Source organism: Neovison vison, chromosome 8 (genome assembly GCF_020171115.1).
Source record: "Neovison vison isolate M4711 chromosome 8, ASM_NN_V1, whole genome shotgun sequence".
NCBI lineage: Eukaryota > Metazoa > Chordata > Mammalia > Carnivora > Mustelidae > Neogale > Neogale vison.
Window position 1 is genome coordinate 35,749,384 of NC_058098.1, and position 22,341 is coordinate 35,771,724.

Here is a 22,341-nt window from a genome sequence, read left to right on the forward strand (position 1 = left end):
GACTTCAAAGCAGCATGTCCTTCAGCCCAGGTAAAGAGCACTCTCCTGCTCTGGTGTTATTTAATGGAGCAATTTGGAATTCATTTTATGCTTGAATATGTTGGTTCCATTTCTGTCTGAAGCCTGCTGGGAAAACTCGGAATTCTGGTGGTTTTGCTGGGGCCATATTGATTCTGAACGGATTCTTAGCCATTATACTTCAAAGAACAGTCTCACATTGAATTTTCCTGGTTTGGAGCAAAAGAAAGAATGATAGGCATGCATGTTCTGTAAGGGTATGTGGGCTGGGAGTCGAAAATGGGAGGATTAAAGGGGGCTGACCCATTTATTGAGAAGGAGAGAAAACTGCACTTGCGAGATTCTCCTTATCAATAAAGACTGAAAGATGCCGAGCCCAGGAAATGTTGATGTTTGGTTAAAACACTTTACAGAGAAGAAAGAATAGAGGCAAGCTACCTTGACCATGATGGGTGTGTGTAGGGGGTACTTCTGCCATCATCTACACACAGAACCCAGGTGAAAACTGCTTGCTTGTGGGGGATAAGTCACTTTCCAGACAAGTCTACTAAATTGCCACCTTTTAAACTATAAAGAGTTTCAGTGTCCCTTTGAAATCCAGAAAGAATGGATGTGCTATGAGTATTCACCCGCCCCCCAGGCACAGCATCCCTGTTAGGGCTTCTGTGCTAAGTCAAACACAGTGTTTATCAAACCTCTGCAGCGTTCCTGCACTGTGCTGCTATCTGGTCGCGATCTGGTTAATGGTGGGCACTCTGGCCTTGGATGAAAGGGGAAGCTAAATAATCTCTCTGTTCTTGTTTCTTTATGTGTAAAATAGGAGTGAGGATAATAGGGTTGTTGTAAGGATTAGCACACACAGAGAGGTTAGACGCTGCCTGGCACACAGTGAGTCAACTGTGTGTCAATTGGGGTGCTTCTAGGTACTCAAGATGGATTAATTCATCTAATTAAAATCTGTGACCCAAAAGCTAGAAAACACTAGGCAGTATCTCAACAGCTAAGGCAAGGATTTTCTTTCTCCCTAAAGCTTCAGAGAACACCCTACTTCTGCCCAGATTGCTGCTCCTGAGGATTCATTAATTGTCAGCCATCAGCAGATCAGTAAAGATGTGTCACCAAGAATCACTTGGGCAGATTGGTGGTGACATCTGGGTCCAGCCCTGCATTGACTTTTTTATTTTAGCTTCCTGCGATGAAACGGGATGACAACATTTTATTTTGCCAACTACATTCTTCCTGTCCTGGCCACGACTTCAGTATTCTTTTTCAGACCAAGATAGACATTACCCTGAAAATAAATTTCAGCTTCAATAGAGGAAAAGGCTAAGAATAGAATTACCGGTTGTTCCTGATATGCCATATGAAAAACTTATATTAAGTCAGTCTTCTTTTTCTTTCCTCTTGGCCTATTTTCTTTTATTAAAGGACGTGAAGACAGCACCTTCCATTACTGACTTGCCTTCCAAGCATGCTTTATTTCTGCTCTACTTGCCGCCTGCTACTTACTCGTACTGATCGTTCAACTGCCTGTAAAACTTCTAACACAAAAGAGTGGAAAGAACTTTGACTGCTGGGTATGGATGATGACACTGTAGCAAACTCTTGAGATATACTCGGTATTTTGGTTAGCTCTCCCTGGGTAACAAATAATCCCCAAATATAGTAGCTTCAGACATCATTCGTTTATTTAGCTCTTGATTCTACAAGACAGCAGTTTGGGCTGAGTTCAGTGGGGCTCCTTTTTTTAGTCTTGGTTGAGCTCACTCTGTGCTCAGTGGGTGAGTCAACTGGGAACTTCTTGGTCTAGAGTGACCTTCGCTAAGTTGGCTTATCGCATGATGGTCTATGTTGTGATCTTCTGGGCTTACCTGGTTTGTTTACCTGATGGTTGCATGCCTACAAAGAGGGATGGAGGACAGCTCATTGTAATCTATCTTGAGCCCATGCCTATGGGTAATGAGGCCTAAGAGTTTCTTCCTAACTGATTGCATGGGAATGATCAAACTCACACATGTATGTTCAGAAGCCAGTAAAAGTTATGCTTGGCTGTACAGATAAGGGTCTGGGTATGTGTACATAACAACCCATGAAATATTCCTTAGCCAAACCCAATACCTCTTCTATTTCAGTTGTTAATGTTTGTCTTCCTTCAACACAAATCATTTTATGGTTCTTCTTCTGCTTATGAAAGAAATTCATGGCAATTGCAGAAAATAAACATGTAAGAGAAGTTTAAGAAATAAAGAAAAAAAAATTCACTCATGATCCCCTGGTTCAGTGGTATAACACTGGCTTTGTTCTTTTCTGTATTTAAGTATCTATGATACCATCTGTTGAGCCCTGTGTTTCAGGCTTTCTGCTATTTTACCTGTATTATCTCATTTAATTCTTACAATAGCCATCATTTCTGTCATGAGGAAAATAAGGCTCAGAGAGCCAAAACATCTTGCCTCAGCTCACATAGAAAGTGAGTAGTAGAGTCAACATTTGAAACACTGCAACCTCACTCCTTAAACCATTTTTGTATTGTATTGTTTTTTTTCAGTGTTCCAAGATTCATTGTTTATGCCTTAAACCATTCTTAACCATTAGAATCTACTGTCAGTCATATTCACTGTTACTCAAACTGCAGTGTGCATCAGAATCTCCTAGAGGGCTTGTTAAAACAGATTACGAAGCCCCACCCTCAGATGTTATGACTCAGGTGGTCTGGGGTGGGGCCTGAGATGCTGCATTTCTTTTCTTTTCTTTTCTTTTTTTAAGATTTTATTTATTTGTCAGAGAGAGAGGGAGAGCACAAGCAGGGGGAGCGGCAGATGGAGGGAAATGTAGCCTCCTCACTGAGCAAGGGGCCCAATGTGGACTCAATCCTAGGACCCCCCCAGCTCATGACCTGAGCTGAAGGCAGGTGCTTAACCCACTGAGCCACCCAGGTGTCCAGATCCTGCATTTCTAACAGACTCCCTGGTGATGCTGAGGCTACTGGTCCATGAACCACACTGTATAGTTTTGTTCGCAGCAGCAGTTAGGTATGTCCTGTTAATTCTGCTTCACAGCTGGAAAGGTAGAAGTTCAGAGAGGTTCAGTAAACAACCCGTGGACACACAGCTGGTTAACTCTATGTTATTTCCTATGTCCAGTTTACTCTCATGGAAAACAATGAATGGGCAATTTTCACTGAATTTTATGGCTCATGCTTTTCTTCTGTTGTGGCTCTAGCACTCAAGGAGATGATTCAGAACTTAGATGCAGCCTCTGTGACAGCCAGGCTGTCCTGTGAGATGCAGAGATTACACTCATTCCTTCTTTATTATTCATTTCCTTGGTGAGGGTGTCCTGCTGGGAAGTCCTGGCATGGGTAGTGCTATGAGCTCTGCCCCCAGCATCCTCCATGTACAGGCATCTAATGGACTGTTCGGATCAAAAAAGATCTGAAAGGGAGAAAAAATGCACAAAGATGTTGCCTTTTGAAACTACAGAATGGAACCTGCTCCAAAAGCTTCTGTGCTATTTTTAAATATCTAAGAGCCTGGTAATATTTTGCCAGGTTTCTTACAAGGAGGAGAAAACAACAACAATGACAACAGCAACAACAACAAAACAAAAACAAAATAGGAACTGTGATCACCAAGCCTTCATGATGTTCTAGCTAGATGGAGTATAGCTTTTCTTTCTTTTTTGTTTTTTTAATTTAACCATATGCCAATTTAGCAGTCCTTCAGCCAACATTCTTCATAAGAAAACAAAACAAAACAAAACCTGACTTTAACTTTTAAGACTTTTTTAAGATCTCTGAGTCTATACTTACATTTTAAAAAATGGTATTTTCTTGGGGTATCTTGGTGGTTCAGTTGGTTACATATCTGTCTTCAGCTCAGAATTGATCCCAGGGTCCTGGGATCAAGCCCCACATCAGGATCTCTGCTCAGCAGAGACTCTGCTTCTCCCTCTCCCTCTGTCTGCCGCTCCCTCTGCTTGTGCACTCTCTCTCTCTCTCTGTCTCTCTCACTGTCAAATTAAGAAATAAAAACTTTAAATAAAATACTAATAAAAATAAAATAAAGTAAAAATGCCATTTTCTTAATTAGGGAATTCATTTTCTTCAGAAAACTGTTTACGTCTAAAATTTATTTTTCAACCAAAGCCCACAAACTGTGTTTGAAATAGTGCCGAGTCTGGTGTCCCAGGCATTTCTTAAGGAGCCGGTCGAGTCTAAGTAAGTGGAAGAGGGCAAGACAGAGCTTCATGACTCCAGTGTGGGAAACTTTGATAAACCTCGATCTGCTTAGACCCAGAGCCGCTGATAAACATTGCATGGGGCTACATTTTTCTGGGTGCATTAATCTGGGCCCACAAAAATAACATCCAAATGGCCAAGAATGGTCTCGAAATTCTCTGGGAAAGAAACCTGAATGTGTTTCTCTAACACCTGAATCTCTGCTAAGCCCTCAGTACTTCCCCTTCTATGATACTGAAGCTGGTGAATGCGTGTGCGTGGGTGTGTGTGTGTGTAATTTCTTAAGTTGCTTATTGGATTATCTCATAAATACTAACATGTTCAAAATAGTTGAGAATATCTTGCCTTAAATGGTCAAAGAGAGATTGGTGCCAGAAAGCTGCAGGAAAGAATTAAGCAACATATATGTGAGTGCCTGCTTAAGTTTGAGATGCAGCATCGTGTCAAAAATGTTAAAAAGAAGTGTGAGCTATGATTGTTGTCCTCAAAAATACTTACTCAATGATTTCTGTCTGCTAGCCACTGGCACTAAGAGGGTATCCTTTGAGAACCTGTCCTAGGGTAGTGGGAGATGGAGAGGACATGAAGGGACCACTGTGGCACAAGGTCAACCATACCAGGACAGGACTCCTTAGAGTGCTTGGCAGGCCAGAGGGGCCTTACGGCTACCAGACTCCTCCAGGAGATGCCCTTTGTGCTGAATTTTGGAAGTGGGATGGAAGCCGGACAGCTAAAAGAGGCAGGGCAAGGTTGAGAGGTGAGGTTATGGCAAGCAAAATGACAGGGGTTTGGAGAATTACAGTCAAAGTGAAATTGGTAAGCATTTTCATCAGTTCTGCTCCTGAGGGAGCAAATGATTAATAAGCATGAGATCTGATTCCTTAGAAAATGTTAAACAAGCCTGCTGCTACCTCCAAAAAGCAACACATAAATCTATTTGAAGGAAGCAGTGTTTGCACTTGTGATTAAAGCAGACTAACCTTTCCTGGTGGCTTTCGTCTTAACATTTTGTTATTCATGAAATCTTCTATTTTCTTCACATCCCCCTGAGGGTCTAGCTATGGGGATTGCAGGCTCCAGAAAGCCTGTCTGCCTGTGATACCTGCCTCCTGGAAAGCAAATTTATGGAGATTTTAGATATTTGTATAGTTACAGAGAAAAGAAGTCTCAAATCTGGTGGAATGGAAAGAACAGGAACTCAGACAGACTCAAGGCACGAATTCTGTGGACACCGTGTTTGCCAAGTCACTCCACCAGTATATACCAAATAAGAATGAGTGAGAGCTGCAAACTTGCTCTCTAACATGGCAGACATGATCTTCTAAAACCATGTAGAGCTCTACCATCGTTACATGTGCCTGGATTTGCTCTCTGGAAGGGCCTGTGGAAACAAGAATACAACAACTGCTTTTGAGATGCACACTCACAAACTCAGGAGTGGCAAAATAGAATTTCCAGAGTTAAAACATGACTTTCCCCTACCAACGTTCAATGGATATATACCAAAGGTTCCTTCACATCATTAACGTAACAGGAGGCTGTAAGTCCATTCACAGAGCATTTGAGGAACAAAGATTTATATAGACAGTCAGGAAAGGTGTATTAAAATAAATTTCTTAGCTAAGTAGGAGACTGATTAATGTCCTATAGGGCAGTAAAACTGTAACACTTGGGATTATCTTTTCTACCAAAGAGAAATCATTTGCATCTTTACTGGATGAAGGTCATTTGCCCAGTCTTCTGTAAAGGAACATGGAACTTGATAGTCTGGTTTCCCACTGAGACCAATAGTAAAAAATTGGGGGAGCAATGGATTTATTTATTACTTTGATCGTGGTGATGGTTTCATGGCAATGTAGATATGACAAAATATATCACATTATAGGCTTTAAATATGTGCATTTATTATACATCAATTATATCCTAATAAAGCAGTTAAAAGAGAGAGAGAAAAAAAGTAGTAAGCAAAACAAAGGCACATTCCCTTAGGAAAATAGATGATCCTTTGGGTGAGTCTGTTAGACAGGGTCTCAGTATGATTTAAAAAGATGCTATCATCCTTTTGCTTTATTTCCAACTTTTGGATAATTTCTCTTGACACTAATTAAAGCAATTGATTCTATAATAAAAGTGATTTAGGGTTTGGTTACTTGCTAATTGTATAACCTTGGGCAAAATATTTAAACCCACGTAAGGCTCAGATTTTTCCATCTGAAAATAAATGAATATATTAATACATGCCTATGTCATAGGCATATAACTAGGACTAAATAAAATGACACATATGGAGTACTTAGCAAAGCACCTGGTATATATTACATTAAGGACTTAGTAAATGTTAACTGTTCTTAGTCATTGTTTCCAAGGAATGAAGTATCTCAATGAAGAGTCTGAATGAGACAATATGTTGGATAGAAAGACCGTAGACCAAGAATAAGGCTCTTTGGATACTAAGAACTGCATGATCTTGACCAAGTCCTTTCCATTCCTCTTATCTCTCATTTCACACCAATTGAACTATAAGAAGTGTAAACAAGGGTCAGAGTGGGATCTAACTTTTGAATTGGAATTCACTCACCAGGCCTTGAACTGAATCCTGATGGAATTCTGACTTCTTCACATCCAGAAACTATTCATAAGCCCTTAGGTTAGGGCTGTATGTTCACCATATTGTAACTCAGTGGTCAGTGGCAAAGACTCTGGATTCAGGCCCTCTAGCTTCAAATCCTACCTCTGCCATTCACTAGCTGTGGAACCCCATGCCATCTGCTTAACCCCTCTGTGCCTTGGTTTCCTATCTATAAAACGGAAACAGTAAAGGCCCCCATCTCATACAGAGTTACCGGAACTTTTACACTGAGTTTTCACATCCAAGGCTCTAAACAGGGCTTGACAGACACTAAGCACTCAGTGATTGTCCCTTTTATTAGGGCCTTTGGATGAGTGGCTGAATAGCTATGGGTCCTGGATGCTAAGCAAGACCAAGGAGTGTTGTTGAATTTCTCAGAGTGGTGAGGGTTGAAATGTAATTTTCATATGCAGGGCAATTCTCCTTTTGGGGGGGGGGGATCATTCAAGAATAACTCCAATATTTGGGGTTGTCTGGCAGAAGCAAATGCAGTTGAATGACACAAAAACCTTCTGTGATCTACATATCACTCACACCGTGGGACTAGCAAAAAGGTGTTGACACCCACAAAGAGGCTGGCCAGGAGGTTTCAGGGGACCTGGCCAGGCCTTCCACCCTGCTGACTGGCAAGGTTCCCTAAGCAGGATGTACCCTCATGTTCCCACAGAGCCCACAGATGGCTTACCACCTGCTTTTGGCAAGATGCTTTTCTCTAGTTCTGGGGTACTGCTCAGCCCAGAGCTACAAGATCTATCTCCAGAGGGTTCTGACAGTGGACATTGTAGCCCCCTACCACATAAGTTCACCTTGGATCCTTCTTATCACCCCACTGGAGAGCTTCTGCTGCAGGTTTTGCTGCTAAAGGCAACCTATGACTTTCCCCATGCAAAGGATTGCCTGTGTATAACCCCATAGAGGATTGCCTCATCCTTATAGAGTTCCAGAAATGCCTGGGAATTTTCGTCTCCCTGCCGCATTCAGTGACTTTCACGAACAACTCCAAAAGCCCAGCACCTTGGCCCTGAGGTGGGACATACTTGAAGGTATGTTTTACACATCAGAGCTCCCACAGGAGGATCTTGTCTTGCTTGGCTTTTACCCCTTTCTAGGTTTACTTCCTCCACTCCCTCCCTGGTCTCCCAGGACAGCAGTGGGGGGCTTACCTAGTAAACTTCTTAGACACAGATTCTTGGCTCAGGTTGACTCCTGGAAGAAGCCAGCCCAGGACCACCTCCTCCCCTTACCCTCACTGCCAGTAGGGAAATATCTTTGCAAGAACTTGAGGAAGTTTTTACAAAGCTAGGGCTTGCTTTGAGCCGTTGGCCTCATCCTAAGCTGCTTGCTCTATAAGCACTCTGAGGGCTGGAGGGAAAGCAGGAAAGGAAGGCATGGAGCTTTGAGTGGGTGGGGGAAAGCAGCCATTCCGAATCCTCCAAAGAGAAAACTCATGTTCCCAAGGGTTAGTCAGGCCTGCCCTACTGAAAGATGTTCCCGTGCTCTGGGCAGCCCCAGAACCTCAGAAACTTCTGAAAAAGGTCAGCCTGCTCTGTGCCTCACTGACCTCAGGAAACTTCCCTCAGCTTCCTCCTTCAGCTCAGCCACATCAGGGGGTCTGAGGCTTCTGTTTCCTCACTTGAAGTGAAAAGGTTGCTGAGGCACCTTGGAACTTTGTAGCACAGCCCCTGCTAGCCGGAAGTACTTGAAGTGACATGGAGGGATCCCTTCCCTAGAAGGTGTCAGGGCAGCCCATAGCCAGGCCTTTGGTAACAGAAAAACCTGAAAGTTTGCCTTTTTGAGTTGGAGTCCCAGTGGGCCCTTGCGTGACTGTAATGACCATAGCTGCCAACTTGCTAGAGTTCCAAAAGTCGAGATGGTCTGACAAGGACTCTGGCGCTGGAAAGCACTTCAAAGTTTGATCACTTAAAGGACCACAGATGACACCCTTAATTCTTATCCACCATCTGGGAGTGTACCCTTCCAAAGTGCAAATAATTTCTTGATGACAACAGAGTTTGGGTGGGTGAAGGTGAATTGGTCCCCATAAGCTCTTCCCAGCTTCTGAAACAGCAACACACAGACCCCCCCTCCTCTCTTTGGAAGAGAGGGGTGATGTTATGCCTTCCTCTGCCTTCAGAGGTTTGTGGGTGGAAATTTACTGAAGTCCGTTGTTCTGCTTTATAATAGGCAATCACTAGTGGTCTGAATATTGCCTGTCTGTAGGAGAGATGCAATAAAATAAATTTATTTTCTTTGAATTTAGACACCACAAAGCTAAAAAAGAATAATAGCTGATGAGGTACACTCATTAAAAAACTTAGTAGACAAGTCTACTTCTTATGATCTAACAGAGGAATCTTGTGGGTAAGGAAGGAGAAGATTTGTGTCCTGAATTCACGGAAAGTATTCCTGATTTCTTGAGTGTAATTCTGGCTTCCTTTTCTGTTGTGTGATTTGTCTTTGATGACTTTAGGCTTCCTTTATTGATTTTCAGTGGGGCTACTAAGCATAGGATAATGAGACTCTGATGATTATAGAAATAATATTTAAAAATAAATAAATACAAACAAAAATATGTAAAAAATGGGTTCCACTCAATTCAGAATTGATAATATGTTGATCTGGGACATTCCATGGAAAAAAACCTTTTCTTCATAGGCGATGCAGGGATATAACCAATATTGCAGAGGGAGAATATTTGAAGTAGAACAGATGGATTTAGGCAGGTCTGTTATTGGCAAAGCGACAAGCTGCTTGTAGACAGATTAAAGCCATCTTAGAGAGGATGAGCTTTCGAGTTGTTTTTCAACACCTAAGACTTCTGTAAGGGAGTGAGAGCTAAAACCACAACTAGATCACTCTAAAATATACTAATGGTTAAAATTGAGAAAAGAATGTACTCAAAATAGTTTGTTACAAGTGTCAGTCTCTTTCATGTGCATCTGTGAGTCTATCCACCATTACAAAGTACAGTTCACCAACCTACATATTTTTTAAAATTTTAATTCCGGTATAGTTAACATAGAGTGTTAGTTTCAGGTATACAATGTAGTGATATGACAGTTCTGTATGTTACTCGGTGCTCATCATGATAAGTGCAGCCTTTAATCCCCAACTCCGATTGCCCCCATGCCCCCACCCACCTCCCCTCTGGTAACTGTCAGTTTGTTCTCTGTGGTTAAGAGTACTAACCTATGTATGTTATGTTACATAAACTAATGGAGAAAGAATGAATTATTCCACAAATAGCATTGGGAAAAGGAGCTGTTTGGAGAAAATATCAAACTGGGGTTTTAACTCTCTCCATATACACACTAAAATAAATTTTAGCTGAATTAAATTAAACTTAAATTTAAAATGTCCATTAAGAAATACTTTTAAAAATGAATTTTTGGGGCACCTGGGTGGCTCAGTGGGTTAAAGCCTCTGCCTTTGGCTCAGGTCATGATCCCAGGGTCCTGGGATAGAGCCCCGCATTGGGCTCTCTGCTCAGCAGGGAGCCTGCTTCCCTCTCTCTCTCCATGCCGCTTTCCCTACTTGTGATCTTTGCCTACTTGTGTCAAATAAATAAATAAAATCTTTAAAAAAAGGAATTTTTAACTCTTCTTGGAATATGCAAGCATTTTCTAAATAAATTATGGAGGAAATCACCATTTGAAAAGTATTCATTAATAAGCCTTTGTAGAAAGCATTTTGGTGACATGTCTCAGATGCCTTTAAACATTTATTTTCTTTGGCCAGTAAATCCACTCCCAGAATCCATTGTAAGGAAATAATCCAAGATGTAGATAAAATTTTTATATAAATATGTTCATTGCAGTCTAATTTATAATGGCAAAAAAAGAAAAGAAGAGAGAGAAAAGAAAAAATTGCTTTAAACATCCAGGAATAAGAGATAGCCAAATAAATCATAATACATTTATACGATGAAACACAATACAGTCTTTTAAAATGGCATTTGAAAAAATAAATAAAAATAATCAAATGGTATTCGGGCAATGTTTTTCATGAAAATTCTCTAGTTTAAAAACAGTATAGGGGCACCTGGGTGGCTCAGTGGGTTAAAGCCTTTGCCTTCGGCTCAGGTCATGATCCCAGAGTTCTGGGATCGAGCCCCGCATACAGCTCTCTGCTTGGCGGAGAGCCTGCTTCTTCCCTTCTCTCTCTGCCTGCCTCTCTGCCTCCTTGTGATCTCTGTCTGTCAAATAAATAAATAAAATCTTTAAAAAAAATAAAAAAATAAAAACAGTATAAATAAATGTTAGTATGATCCTAATTTTAAAATAATTTATGTATACACATGTACACACACATATTGATTCTAATACAGTGGTTCTCAGTCTTGGTATATATTAGAATCACTGGAAGACCCTAAGAGACTCTTAAGCTTAGGAAACAAACTGAGGGTTGCTGGAGGGGGTTGGGGGGATGAAGTAACTGGGTGATGGACATTGGGGAGGGCATGTGATGTGATGAGCAGTGGGTGTTATATAAGACTGAATTATAGACCTGTACTCCTGAAATAAATAATATACTATCTGTTAATTAAAAAATCAATCAATCAATTTTTTTTAAGAAGAGCAAAAAAAGAGGAATCACCAGAAGAGCTTTAAAATATACTGCTGCCTGTGACCTATTCTCAAGAGATTCGCACTGAATTGGTCTGGAGTGTTGGCTTGGCATGTGGAGTTTTTTAAGCTCCTCAAGAGATTTTGATGTGCCCCACTCCTCCCCCCACCAGATTTGAGAACCGTGGGCATAAGATGTTTAAGATTCTTCACCAAGTGCACTGGGAGAAAGCATGACTAACCACTGAGCCTTCCAAAGCAGGAAGTTCATCTGGTGACTGCCACCACATAAAATGGCATTGTGCCCAAGGAAAAACTCACCCATTTCTGTTATTAAAAAAAGTTATCCTAAACTAGGGAATAAGGCAAAGGATGGTGGTCTAAGGGACCCACTCACAGATTATGTAACTCTCTTTGTTTAACCTATATTGACTTTTGATCAGGTTCCCTACTCTGTGAAGTTACATGTTCCCTAACCTCAAGATTTTTTTATGTGCTAAAAATGTAAATGTTTCTGTCTGGTAGAAAAGATAAAAGATTTTCTCAAAAATGAGATTTTCAAAAATCTCATTCCAGCATTATTGTATATGAGCTATCCTTGAATCCAATTATCATCAGTTGGTTCCCTCATTAATGAGTTAAGTAAATCATTGACACATATTCATTCTATATTTTTTATAAGAATTGTGTTTTTAACTTGTTGAAATTGTATCTTGAAACTAGCAATAATCAAACACACATTGAATGATGGAAGTGAACATGGGATACTCATAGAGTAGAGATTTATCCAGCATGAAAATCTTATCATTTGACCACAGAAAGATTCCTTACCTTGGATATTCTTGGTTCATTAAAAAAAAAAAAAAAAAAAAAAAAAGTCCCCAGGCTCTCTGCCCACAAGGTCTCATCTAAAGTGTTTCTTAAATCCACTCCATATTAATGATAGTGAGTGCCAGATAGAGTAACTGAAGAAGTCAAATTTATAGACTGGGGTAATTATAGTCACATTAGTTACCTATCTTAAGCAACTAGAGATTTGGGTAAATTTAGTTTTATAAATCAGTCTTCTGTTCCCAGTGACTTAACACAATCACTTCAGAAACACTTTATCATCATTTGGAGCTCTTCTGAGGTCAGCTGAAGCGCCTCACACTTTGGTAGGACTTTTTTATTTTTTTGGTCCTATTCTTTCTGTCAAGTACTTAACAATATGAAACATTCTAGAATGCAAGCCCAGAGCTTTGCTATTTTAAAGAAATCTTGCTGTTAATTCATTTTTAAAGATTTTTTAACAAATTTATTTATCTGTCAGAGAGAGAGCACAAGCAGGCAGAGTGGCAGGCAGAAGCAGAGGGGGAAGCAGGCTCCCCACCGAGCAAGGAGCCCAGGATCATGACCCGAGCTGAAGGCAGCTGCCTAACTGAGCCACCCAGTCATCCCTGTGAATTTGTTTTTAGACCAAATAATTTTCCGTGAGTCTCTTAGCTTAATCCGTTAGTAAGTTGGTGCATGATGAGTTTTTTTAGAGTGGGGGTGTGCTTGTAGCTCCTGGTTGCTTCAAGGGGAGACATAGCAGAACTGTTATTTAAGGCAATAATAATAATAATAATAATTTCCATCAAAGGTCAAAATGATAAAGTCCAGGGTGAATGCCTATATTCTTGGATATGATATTGTCAGATTCATCTGGGAAATAATCACTAAAAAAGTCACCATTTTTTGGTCCTCTCATCTCCGTGAAGCCACTTTGCAAATGAGCCAGCTCCTCCCTGGAATTTGTCCACTTAGGGAACATCTTCCCTGTTGACAACCACAGTGGATCCTTTAATACCCAGACGTGGATGGTGTCCGCTCCTGCATGGCAAACCTTTCCCCAAAAGGACAAGAGGGTAGAATTAGGTCCATCTAAGTCTGCCTCTTCAAGACTGCCTATGGAAGAAGTAGATACTGAGAGGCATGTTAAAGGATTTTGCTCTGACTAATCAATGAACCCCAATTCCCCTGGCTATAAAGAACCTACTCTTTTGTGGGGATCCATGCTTGTGGCATCAATATCATAACTACACCTTAACTTCTTTCATGGATCCAGCAACCTCAGGTTGCAAGGAAACCCAGTGTCTCTCTCTTAACTGAAACTTTTGTTTTTAATTTTAAAAATTTTTTAAAAGATTTTATTTATTTATTTGACAGAGAGAGAGAGATCACAAGTAGGCAGAGCAACAGGCAGAGAGACAGAGGGAAGCAGGCTCCCTGCTGAGCAGAGTCCTATGCGGGGCTTGATCCCAGGACCCTGAGGCCATGACCTGAGCCGAAGGCAGCTTAACCCACTGAGCCACCCAGGCGCCCTCTTAACTGAATCTTGACCACCACCGGCCACTAGCCTTTCCTCATGTATTTCCAAGAAGCAGGAATTCCCTTCATTGAAGGCTTGCAACCTAAACTTTGGACATATTTCTTCAGTATTCTTTATTGAGACAAACTTTATTTGCCTATAACTACTTCCCAGTGCTGATGTTTCTATTTATTTTTATTTTTATTTTTTATTTTTTAAATTATTATTGTTTATTTCCTCAGTGTCTTTAGTAAATTGATCTCTGCCAATTTGGTATTTGTCTGTAGTTATTTAATAGATATCTGAAGCCTTTCGTAGTTAGAGTAGGTGAAGTTTGTAGTCTCCTTTCCCATGACTTTGAGAGTAGGTATTATGTTCAAGGAAAACAAGCCTCAGGATGAATTCTTCACTTCATGCACGTATTTATTGGGAAGGAAGACACAATCCTAGTTGAACAACCTGTTCTACCTGCATGATACCCCAGCTTTCTTTTTGGGCACTCCAATTAGCACTTTGCCTAAAAGGCTTATCCAGGATGATGCAAGGATATTCTAGTAACGGGGCTCAGGTGACCTTGTAGTCAGATCAGTTAAGAGAAATAGTTCCTTTTTTGGGGGGGGTGGATTTTATTTTATTTTTTATTAACATATAATGTATTATTAGCCCCAGGGGTACAGGTGTTTGAATCGCCAGGTTTACACACTTCACAACACTCACCATAGCACATACCTTCCCCAATGTCCATAACCCCACCCCCCAGCAACCCTCAGTTTGTTTTGTGAGATTAAGAATCTCTTATGGTTTGTCTCCCTCCTGATCCCATCTTGTTTCATTTTTTCCTTCCCTACCCTCCTAACCCCCCACGTTGCCTTTCAAATTCCTCATATCAGGGAGACCATATGATAATTGTCTTTCTCTGATTGACTTAAGGAGAAATGGTTCTAAAGTGTGTTCCCTGTACCATCCTCAGTGGCATCACCTGAGAATTTCTTAGAAGTGCAAATTATCAGACACCGTTACAGAACCACTTAATACATGAGTGATCTCAGCTTTAACAAGCTCTTCAGGTGGGAGAGCCAGTGAGCAAGAGAATTGCTTAATTAAAATAGAATAAAGGACCAATTTTAAACTTTAAGCCAAGAGCAAGATCCAGACCAACTGCGTGCGCGTGCACGCGCACTCAGATACACACACACACACACACACACGCATATACTAATGTTCCACTACTGTGCCCTGGCCACCACGCCCTAGATTTTGCTCAAACTCAGAGCCACTATTTGCCAAATTCCTTTGCCTATCTTTGTTCTCTCTACATGGGTCAAAAATGTGCAAATGTAGGCAAGAATATGGGTGGGTGGCCCTTCCCTTTACATTTATAAAGCAATGAACTCCCAGGTATCTTTCTTTCTCTCTCTCTCTCTCTCTCTCTGTGTGTGTGTGTGTCTCTCTCTCTCTCTCTCTCACACACACACACACACACACACAAAATGGCTTCTGAAAGAGTCTGATAAAGTTTCTTTTAAAAAATTTGAGTAGTGAGGGGTGCCTGGGTGGCTCAGTGGGTTAAGCCTCTTCCTTCACTCAGGTCATGATCTCAGGGTCCTGGGATCAAGCCCGACATCGGGCTCTCTGCTCAGCAGGGAGCCTGCTTCCCCCTCTCTCTCTATGCCTGTCTCTCTGCCTATCTGTGATCTCTGTCTGTCAAATAAATAAATAAAATATTTAAAAAAAATTTGAGTAGTGATGTGTCTATTTGTATATAGCAGGAAAACATACTTAACACATCAAACATCTGGTTGTATAGGTATTATTACTTAGAATGAGGTCAAGTTTGAAACATGAGTCCATTAGAGCCAATTTTTAAAAAGGATGAAATTAACAATCTGGTGTGCATTTATGCTTTAATTGTGCAGAAAACATAAGAGTTGAACAAACTATTCACATGGATAACAGGTCTAGGATGTGGAGGACCCGGCTTTGGGTGTCTTCACCATGAGTACCTTTCCTAGGAAAGCAGATGGTGGTAATCAGCATCATTCATCTGTCAAGCTGTTTATGTCTCCAAAAGGAAAATGCCAAAATTCAGTTAGTTTAACAACGCAAATACTACTGATTCTTAGAGAAAACCCATAGAGCTCATATGCCTCCTTTTAAATTCAGTAGAGGAAACATTCTATACCAAGATCAGTACCACCAGAAGAGATCTAAGCTAGCAGAAACTACAGTTTTGGTTTTGTTAGTAGAGAGATGATATGATGGCAGATAGAGCAATTGCCTCAACTTAACAGGAGGAAAAGAGCACAGGCCACATGGGCATTAGTTGTGGTATTTTTATACATTCTGAAGACCTTCAATGAGCCCACATCAGTCTAGTCCCTTCCCTCCAAGTTTCCTGATATGTGCGGTTTCAGTAGTACCTTAAGATGAGGCCTAGAAGAGGAGTTAAAAGATGTGGGTTCCAGATGATGATATGACTACCAAAAAACTACTCTACCTCTCTGAGCTTTCCTTCCTCCTGTGATGGCGATGGTCTAGTAACCTTCAAGTTCTAGCCACTCTGTGGTGTTTTGGTTGTGGTGTCTTCAAATCCAAGTAAGTCCAGCTGGAACTTACCGTATTCTTTGGCATGGCTGGGAATAGAGGCAGTTTCTGTTCTGCTCCTGCCTTTGCTCCTTTCCTGATGCAATGATGTGTTCATTCTTTTCTGTACCTGGTCTACAGTCATCCATACTTCATGAAATATAACTCTCAAGCCGATGGAAGCTGTCTTAGGCTGGGGTCCCCAGAAGCAGACCCTTAGACAAGGATGTATGTGCAAGATTTATTAAGGAAGTGGCACCAGGAGAAAAAAAGAAAGGAGAGGAGGAAGCAGGACAGCGAGATGGAGAGGAAGCAGGCTGTGGAACAATTTCAGGAGAGGTCTTAGATGTGGCATAACCTCCAAGAGAAACTTTGGATGGTCCATTATACCTCATGCCTCACCTTAAGGTCAAAGCAGTTGGGCTTCTGTTCTGCTGTGCCCTTGGGTCACCAGCTATATATAGGTCTTCCCTGGCAAGACCCAGGCACTGATAGTTCTCAGCAGATCAGATGAAGCAGCCTTAGCGGGCTTCTTACAAAAAGGGTCCTAGTGGGGCGTCAGGAGCGAAATATACCAAAATTAAGGGATGCCCGTATGGAACAAGTGAGGGGGGATCCCAGGGGGCCAAACAGAGCACCAACATCCCTTACTGAAGGCAAGACTATCAGTGAACAGGAACATAATAGCAGCCAACAACTGCTGATTTGGTCCTGTGGGCACAGAAATAGGTTTTTTTTTTTTTAAAGATTTTATTTGTTTATTTGACAGACAGAGATCACAAGCAGACAGAGAGGCAGGCAGAGAGAGAGAGAGAGGGAAGCAGGCTCCCTGCTGAGCAGAGAGCCCGATGCGGGACTCGATCCCGGGACCCTGAGATCATGACCTGAGCCGAAGGCGGCGGCTTAACCCACTGAGCCACCCAGGTGCCCAGAAATAGTTTGTTTTGATTAGAATTAAGGTCTTTGTGCTTTTGGATTTGCTTAGTCCTACATGGATATCACTGTTCTCCCAGGAACCAGCCAGGTCCCTTGGAATACAAACATCTTCAGTTTCCTCCTAGGCAAGATGGGGGAAGAGACCTGGAAGCAAAAGGCCGCTAACAAGGCTCCTAGAGTCAACCCTTCCAGGTGGCCATTCCACTCCAGCTGCACACTGAATTGAATGTGGGGTGCTGGGGTCGCACTTAGTAAACATTGGTTAAATGGCTGAACAGATTACTGTGGTTTGCTTTGAGTAGGATCAGAGTAAGTGAGATGAAATACCATTCTGCCCTTCCCTCTCTCCCCGTCAATGAGTCCTCAGTGCTTGGCTCCCAAGTAAACAATCCGGAACTGTAGCATAATACAAACCTCCACTGCTAAATACCCATTTGGCTGCGTTTGCAAAACAAAGGAAACATTGGCACTTTTGAAAAAGAGAGATTTAGGCATAGTCAATGTTGGTTGTGGCTGGCAGCCCTGTTGCAATTAAGAGATGCCAAAAGCTGGCTGCATGGGAGCTGGCTGCTTTAGGGTCCTAGACCAGGACCCTAAAAAACAAAACCCAAGCTGATGCCGCCTACCCACCATGCTGTCTTTATGCCCAGAATAGCTCAGGGAGGGGTCTCACCCGGAAGTCAGACTTTTCTTTTGCAAAGAAACCAGTTCGGGACTGTATTTCTTTATATACCAAGATGTACAGACACGGAATCCCATGTAGAAATGGGGCGGGGTGCAGTGGTTTGGAAAATAAGGAAGCTGAGTTTGAAAGGCACTGAGTGGTAATGGTGGTCATTGGCTTCCCCTGGAGAGACTGGGGAAACAGCGACATATCTGTGAGCTGTTTACATGAGATGGTTCTTAAGGCAAATTTTCCTGGGAGGAATGCATTCATCGAGTTTAACCTAGCCCGTTCTGTGCCATCAGAGATTGAGAAGAAGTTGGTGGGGAGAAAAGGAGGCCACCTTTTCTCAGATCACAATAGCCACATATTTGCCTTTCTAGATGGTTTTATTCTAGAATTATCAGAGTTTCTCACTGGACACTTGCAAAGCCCTTTAGTGCTACACAAAGCTATACATGAATCCTCCCATTCTATTGGACATAAGAAGGGTCTATTGTGGTAGAAGATGCAAATTATAGCCCCATCTTCATCTGTCTCCTTCCATAGGTGGTATGAATGGCAGTCAGCATTTTTACAAGCAACCAAAAAAGTTTAGATGCAAAGAGACCTTAGACCATGCTACAAAAAAGTGCTGTTGTGAGCCCTGTGACTTATCAGTGAGCCAGATCATGGTCATAAAATGGAAGGAAGGTGGTAAATCCATTTATTTATGAGCCCCTTGTTCTTCATATTTGAAAGATTTTTTTTTTTATTCAACTAAGCAATTTGTTAAAATCAGTAGTGCCCACTAGGAAGAGAGAGGGAAATTGAATTTCCTGCACAAGACTATCCAACGTAGAAGAACAGGGAACTGAGTCCAGTCCACACGTTGAAGAACTTATATAACCATGAACATAGATTTAAGAACTGACCATTTTTAATTACAGGAATATAAATAGAACCTTGCTAAAAATTATGATTTCCTCTGATCCTTAGTTTGGCATTAAGACATATAATTTAATTATTATCAGTTTCAGAGGAAGCATTTATTGGGACTGTCCAGCTCTAATCATCTTTTTTTTTTTTCATCCAACAAGAAGCCATAACTTTATTAATGATAGAAACAGTACAAATTTCAAACCAAGCTGCAGTTATTCTTTTGAAACACCAAAAAAAGGTCCTCGTTTTCAGATGATTACATTGTTAATCCATAATAGCATTTACAATATCATTACTGTTGTTCTTCAGGGCTGGGACTGCCTTTGCTCTTGACACATTTGCTTGTGACATGACCAATTCTATGTCCTTAACCTCTACACCGGTTTCATCAACCTCTTCCTCTTCACTCACCTCTTGTACAGTTGGAGTCTCTGTGTTTTCTTGAATGTTTGAGACCGCTTCACCTTGAACTTTGAATTTCTCAGCAGCTGCCAGTTGTGCTTGCTGAGATAAATCCTCGATCTTGGCTTCCCCAAAAACTATGTAGGTATCTGAAGCTGGGCTCTTGTAGACATCTGGTTTTGTGATGACAAAGAGGATATTCTTAGATTTCCTGATAGTGACTCTTGTAACTCCTGTAACCTGTCGAAGACCCAATTTGGACATAGCCTTCCGTGCCTTCTTTTCACTCCGGCTCTGTTTTGCTTTACCGACTGGTTCTTCGTCAATTTCAGCGGCTGCGGCCAGCTGGGCTTGTTGTGTGGTTGCCTGTGTGGAATCCTGTTCCTCAAGCTCTGGTACTGATTCATCACTGTCAGATTCTGTTCCAGACCTGTGCGGGGGACGCGGAACCCCCAGCTCTAATCATCTTAAATGAGTCTTAGCCTTCATGGGCTCTTTCTTTCTTTCTTTCTTTTTTTTTTTTTAAGATTTTATTTATTTATTTGGAAGACAGATCACAAGTAGGTAGAGAGGCAAGCGGAGCAGGGGGAAGCAGGCTCCCTGCCGAGCAGAGAGCCCAATGTGGGGCTCCATCCCAGGACCCTGAGATCATGACCCGAGCCGAAGGCAGAGACCCAACCCACTGAGCCACGCAGGCACCCCCATGGACTCTTATTTGAAGGAAAGTCTCCATGTGCTTTTTCTGATAAGCATCTACCCTTTGTTATCTGAAGGAAAGACTCTCATGGAAATTAACCATCCTTTAAGTACAGGACACTGTTGGGGGACATTTGGAACCCATGGCCCATGGAGCTTTCCATCTGCTGGGAAGCAAATGCTGCTGAAAGTCTGTAGGCCATGTAGAATGGGGGCAAAGTGGAATCATGGGATTTGGTGCTGCATTGGAAGCACAGACAGGCCCAGAGTCTTGCTCCCCCAAAGTCTGGCTCCCGTGCTGGGGACTTCTCAGGCTCTCCCACTGACCTTCTGATATTGGCTGTTTATTGAGCCAACTTGTACTTCATCTTTTCTTGTTTAATATTGGAGATAACATGGTTTGGGGCAGCACTTCTCAAACTTCTGATACTTGATGACCTTGTTCAGAAGGTGATCTCATTCAGGTCTGGGGTGGAGACTATGATCCTGCATTTTTTTTTTCTTTTTAAGATTTTATTTACTTATTTGACAGAGTGCATAAGCAGGTGGGGGGAGGGGAAGACAGAGAGAGGGAGAAGCTGACTCCCTGCTGAACAGGGAGCCAATGCGGGGCTCCATCTCAGGACCCAGGGATCATGACCTCAGCCAAAGGCAGACACTAACAGACTGACCCACCCAGGCACCACTGTGATTCTGCATTTCTAACAAACTCCCACATGAAGCTGATGTGGCTTGTCTGGGTTCTGCCATTGGAGTAGCAAAGGTTTGGGGATTCCTATATAAACCACCCCCAGCTTTATATAGATTTCTTAGCACATAGAAAGTTCTCAGTAAATGGTGATTATTATGCATAATATTTAGACAACAATAGTTATAATGACATAGAATGTTGGAATAAATGCAGCTGATTTTTCTTATTTGAGAAAGGCTGGTTCGAACCTGGGTCAAATTCTGATTGTTCAGAGTAAATGATGCTCCTGATGCACTTGAGGAATCTTGGGGACTTGTCTCAGCAGCCATAACTGCACTTCACTGTTCCCTTAGAATGGGCACTTTGGGTCTTGTGGTTCCATTATCTTCAAGAAGAAATTCCATCCAGTAAAAATAATGGCAGTAGGCTCCTCCTTGATTGCATTCTCCTATCGTTGTAGTTGGGGAAAGATATCTTGCCTCCAAACATATCCAAGTACAAGGTCCTTCTCGAGTGAGGACAAGAAGCCAAAGAAAACAGGTGACTGCTCTACTGTTAAATTCTGAGTCGTGAGCCATATGAGAGATCCCCCATCTTAGAGGGGTGATGCTGCTTTGTTATTGCTGTTGTTTGGGTTTGTTTTAGATGATGAAAGGAATAGGGCCAGTTCATTTATTCCTGACCCTTGAGTTTGACCAAGGTTGTGCAGCATAAATAACATAGTGAAGGGGAATAGGAGACACGGGCTTCCTGTCATGGAATGAATAAGTCATGGGGATGAAAGGTACGGTATGGATAGTCGGGGATATGATTGTAGTGCCGTGTGGTCACAGAGGGTAGTTATACTTGTGGTCAGCACTGTATAACGTGCAGACTTGCCAAGTTACTATGCCATACACCTGAAACTCATGTAACATATGTGTCAACTGTACTTCAGTCAATCAATCAATAATGTAGTGAAATGAGATAAATGGGTGCAATTCTATTACTTAATATTCATAAAAACTACAATTTATTATGAAACAGTAGTGATCATGGGACTGTTATGTGACAATGCAGCTGCAAAATACAAAAAGCAAGAAATGAGCTGAAATGGAAGAAGAAATTGATAAAGCTACAGTAATGCCAGGGACTTAACTACATGGAAATCAGTAGATCAAGTTTACTAAAGATTTCAGGGCATCTGAATAACAAACCTGCCTTTTCAGCTTGATTTGATGTAGAGATAGCAAGAGAGAGTCAGAGATAGAACAGACTTTCTATTTACTTATTTATTTATTTATTTATTTTTAAGGTTTTATCCACTTACCTGACAGAGAGAGAGAGAACACAAGCAGGGGGAGCAGCAGAGATTAGAGAGTGAGGAAGAAGCAGGCTCCCCACTGAGCAGGGAGTCCAACATGGCACTCAATCCCAGGACCCCTGGATTATGACCTGAGACCAAGACAGACGCTTAACAGACTGAGCCTCCCAGGCATCCCTAGAATTTCTTTTTAAACACAAATCAAACATTACGAGAAATTGACCATGCACTGAGGTACAAAGGAAATCTCACCTGATTTCAAAAACCAAATCATATGGGCCACCGTCAATGACCATGATGAAAATAAAATTAGAAATGACAAGCAAAAAACCTCTATTATTTAATTTTTTTCTATTATTTA

The 22,341-nt window shown here is 41.6% G+C and overlaps 2 protein-coding genes across 4 annotated transcripts in view; one reads left to right on the plus strand and one right to left on the minus strand.

The window, feature by feature from the left end:
• SNAP25 (synaptosome associated protein 25) overlaps window positions 1–22,341 on the plus strand; it is an 85,332-nt gene that overhangs the window by 24,386 nt on the left and 38,605 nt on the right. The gene's annotated exons all lie outside the window — the stretch shown is intronic.
• Window positions 19,139–19,752, minus strand: LOC122916262 (nascent polypeptide-associated complex subunit alpha-like; the record flags this gene model as incomplete). The annotated part of the gene is made up of 1 exon (XM_044263449.1): window positions 19,139–19,752. A coding segment is annotated over one exon (600 nt), but the record flags the coding sequence as incomplete, so codon positions are not given.